Genomic DNA, 4,168 nt, shown 5'->3' on the forward strand with positions numbered 1-4,168 from the left:
GCGCAAGAAGTGGAAGAACTCGTTCTTCTACATCGATGATTATTTTATCCCTCTTGTGTATAGAAATATTTGCGCATGGCACACGGAAGCTACAAATGTGCGGTTAAACGTTAGGTCTCACCTTTCCCCAGACGATCAGCGGAGACTCGAGCATTTCTACAACCGCGAACTCCCCATCCGCCAATATAACTCGGATGTTTTATGGATTGCTAATATGTGCCCCTATCCGCCTGCCCTGCCAGTTATCAAAGATGCCGATGATAATGGTAGGCGGCAGATGGGCGTTATTTTTTGTACTTGTTTTCTTTTCATTACTTTCGTCTAACTTAACTTGTTTTTTTTTTTTTTTTTTGAAAGGCAAAATAATTTTATTAATATATAAATATATGTACATTATACATCCCCGAAAAGTAACAAACATCCAACGATTATAACTACTAGACAAATGGAATTAAAAACCGACTATAAGTAAAACCCCCAGGAGAGGGGACTCAACGAATCGAGTAGGGACACGAAGTAGTACACAGTGCTGATCGAGCAGCGACAAAGCATAAACTCCAAGGCCCGTTTAACCCCTGAAGATCTTGCCTTATAGAAGGTTAGCCACGAGAAGCATATGGGATGCTGTGGGGTATTAGCCAATGCCCACTCTTGATGTAACAACGCAATACGAGCTCGGGTTAATGAGCCATTGTGACCATTGAATTTGAGCTTTCTTTATTCGACCCGAAATCCATTTAAAGGATGAAAGTTGGATATCCGCTAGAATTGAAGGTATGTCCCAGATTTGGTTTTGAAAGATTTTTAGGTTGCGATATCTCCAAATAGAATAACCGCAGACCCACTTGGTGGCTTCCCATATTTTTGAACCTATCGATGAGAGACTGGAGCTGCAGCTACTTGAAAATAAATCCGCGACGTTTAGTTCTGCCGGGGGAGAAAAATTCCACCATTTGTAAAAATCCAACCATATAGCTTTAACCTGGGGGCATGTGGCAAGAATATGTTCGGTTGTCTCGGACGAGTCTTGGCAGATATTGCAAAGAACCGAACCGAGGTCTAAACCACGTTTGTCAAGTTCGAGTTTAACTGGAAGTCGATGAAGTTTTGCTCGCCAAACGAAAAGTTCAACTTTTAATGGGACAGATCTGTTGCGTTTTGTAGGTGGTTTTACAGTTGAAGGTTGGAGACGAAGCATGTCTAAGTTTGCCGAAACTTGTTTGGTGAAAGAGTTATCCGAATCTGTTAGGGTGCAAAGCCACGAGTCTTCGGTAACGTTATTAGTATTCTGAGGTGGAGTAAAGTTCTCGATCAAACTTGATAGCTCCTCCATATCGCTAGCGCTTCTGCCCCTTTAACTTAACTTGTTAAATTTGCAGAGATGCGTCTAGACAGGCTCCTTGCTTCTCGCGATATCGAGGGTGTTTACACCCAAACACCCGAAGTGGAGAATGAGGGCGAGCAGGGTTTGAACGCTGATGCCCTAGCTCAGGGTAATGCTGTTGTCGGCGCCGGTGGTTCTGGTGACGCCGACCAACGCGAGGGTCATGTAGGTGATGACTCTCACCACGCGGATGCCGAGAGGGCAAATGTGACTGAGGCCCCAACTGAGAGTTGGAATAAGTAAAAGCGCCTTAGAAGGGCAAAAGGTAGTTTCATTTTTCTTTAAGTCCTGGACAATAGCGCCACATATGATGTTACTAAATCAGTTATCTTCTTGTCTGCAGAGGCTCGTCTGCAGTTCTACGACATGAATGATTTGATGAAGATACCGGAGGCTACAGCGACTTCCCAATCCAATTTTCTGGAGAGTATCAAACTCCCCAATTACTTCACGCATATATCACCGGAGGCGGAATGGCGCTTTGATGTTCAGCTAGCTATGTTGAACTTGATGCGTTCCCAGTTTTGCCTGCATCGCGAAAGGGCTCATTTGGATGGCGCTGGCTCTTCTACGCCAGGTGCAGAGCTCGAGCGGTCAGAAAAGGCGCGCAAAGAGGCAATTAGCGCCTCATCTAATTTAGCTGCTGAGAAAGTGTCTTTAACTTCTCAGGTTGAGGGGTTAGCCGAAAAGGTTAACTCCCTTGAGTCTAAGAAGAGCTCTCTGGTGAAAGAGCGCGAAGATTTGGCTGGCCATTTGTCTACTTGTGAGGTCAATCGTGATGCGGTTGTGCACCAATTCGAGACCCTGAAGCAGGGTCTTCCTGCGCTAGTTTCTCGTGCTTGCGATTCCAAATATGTGAGCGATCTGCTTGTTGATGCCATTCTTGCCTTTAAGGCGGAAGAGAAGCTTACTTTTTGGAAGAAAATCCAGCCTCACGTTCAATCTTTCGAGGCTTTAGATGCAATTATTGCTAAGGAAGTGGATCCTCTTGCAGCGCAAAAGAGCAAGGAAGTAGCGCCGACGTTGGTGAACACCATGGTCCCTTCATTGGTAGCTTTATCTAATGACCCTACTGCTGATTCGCACCGCTTGTTAAACGAACAATTGTAATTTGTAGTTTCCTTCATGTATGTAATGACTTTTCTTGGGAATAAAATATTTATTTTGTCACCTTCTCTCTATTGTGGTTGACTTTTATGTTATAATGCTTTAAATTTATAAATGCGCGTCAGTGATTTGCATTTGGGTAGGTTTTATCGTTGTTAGTCATAGACGATATACGTGCGCTAGATATGACTTCACCCTTTGTAATTTACTCGTTTTTGTCCGAGTTACAGTTGCTAAGTATTCGTATGACCATGTATATGGGTTTTGTTTGCGATTACCTTATGATCATGAGCGTAAGATCGTTTGTTAATACTTTTCTTTTGGCTGAATTCTCGTTCATTTTAATCGTAATTATACTCAAGGCATGTCAACATTTAACTTATCACATATATTGTTGTGCACACAATATATGCTTAAGTTAAATATCCGTATGTGCGCATCGGGAGTCTTCTAAGTGTGCCAACACATAGGACTGAGGTCAGGCGCGACCAACGCCATCGTTTATAGTCATGACTTGCAGATCTAAAGTTCTGCGCGGGTTGGTTAGGTCAACCCAATGACGCTTAACCATCCGGTTATAATAGACTAGCTCGACGCCAAACAAGCTTCTGCCACACAGGTGCCGGAGAAAGCAACCCTTCAAAGGCAGGAGTGCACTGCCTACATAATTGTGCGCACCTTTTTCAAGTTATAGAACTACTTTGCATATAAATGGCACAAAGATTATAGCAGACAATAACTTGGAGACAATAATTAAACATAGATAGATAATGCGCGTAAAGCACTTAGAGATTGTCATTAGTACAGGTTTTAAATATGGGCTAAACAAGATGCGCATAAAAACTTCCAAACATTTTAACAAAAGACATAGGAATAACCATCCGGATCACAACTGTACTACCACGATCTCTCCCTCAGCAACTCGTCCTTGTGTTCTTCGTACTCATAGTCAACGCCGGCAATTTCGTCTCCCTCGTCATTTCCAGCTCCTGAAGAACTGGTCCCATCTTTCTTCACCTTTGCCGCGGCTTGAATACTTCGGATCTGTGGATACCAATCAAACAGTGTTACAAATCAACGAATGCGCGAGTATGTATGCAAGCGCACTCTAATATGCGTCTTATGTTTCGGATTATGTAAGATTGTGCTCATTTTAATGCGGTAAGCGAGCAGACTGGTTACGCGTTTATTGCATTCCATCTAGTGAAGTATGAAAGTGTTAATTCTGCTATTATGCGGCTGCGCGTGATCTGTGATTTTAATCTTCAAAACAATTAGTTATATATGTTTATGTGTACCTGTCGAAGTCGATAGTCCTCTGAGGTTACTTTGGACTTGAGCGTGGCTTTCCCTAGTGGGGTAGGCAGCACTATAACGCCTTGAGAAATGTTGGTGGTGATGGCAAAGTGTGATAATGCTGGCTGTCCAAGGATAGCATCGTATTCTGATTCCGCACAGATTACCTTAAAGTCAACCACCAATGTGTGCTCCCTCTCCCTGTCATGATCATCCCACAAGGTCAATGCTGCTCTGAGTATCCCTTTTGACCAAGCTGGGTCCCCACTTATTCCTCTGAATTGATGTTTCACCTCTCTTATGTTGCTTTTCATCTTACAGGATAGGTCATTGAAGAAATGGAAGAACATAACATTGATGCAGCTACCGGTGTCAATGAGC

General features: G+C 43.2%; 1 protein-coding gene across 1 annotated transcript; it reads right to left on the reverse strand.

The window, feature by feature from the left end:
- Nucleotides 1-634: 634 nt before the first annotated feature.
- LOC139869020 (uncharacterized) lies at nucleotides 635-1,333 on the reverse strand. The gene has a single exon (XM_071857353.1). The coding sequence runs from the start codon at nucleotides 1,331-1,333 to the stop codon at nucleotides 635-637; it is 699 nt and encodes a 232-aa protein (XP_071713454.1).
- Between the last annotated feature and the right edge of the window lie 2,835 nt (nucleotides 1,334-4,168).

This window comes from Rutidosis leptorrhynchoides, chromosome 9 (genome assembly GCF_046630445.1).
Source record: "Rutidosis leptorrhynchoides isolate AG116_Rl617_1_P2 chromosome 9, CSIRO_AGI_Rlap_v1, whole genome shotgun sequence".
NCBI classification, from domain to species: Eukaryota; Viridiplantae; Streptophyta; class Magnoliopsida; order Asterales; family Asteraceae; genus Rutidosis; species Rutidosis leptorrhynchoides.

Bases quoted from the DNA above. Each gene is read 5' to 3' on its own strand.
- LOC139869020 (XM_071857353.1), bottom strand. From the start codon at position 1,333: ATGGAGGAGCTATCAAGTTTGATCGAGAACTTTACTCCACCTCAGAAT.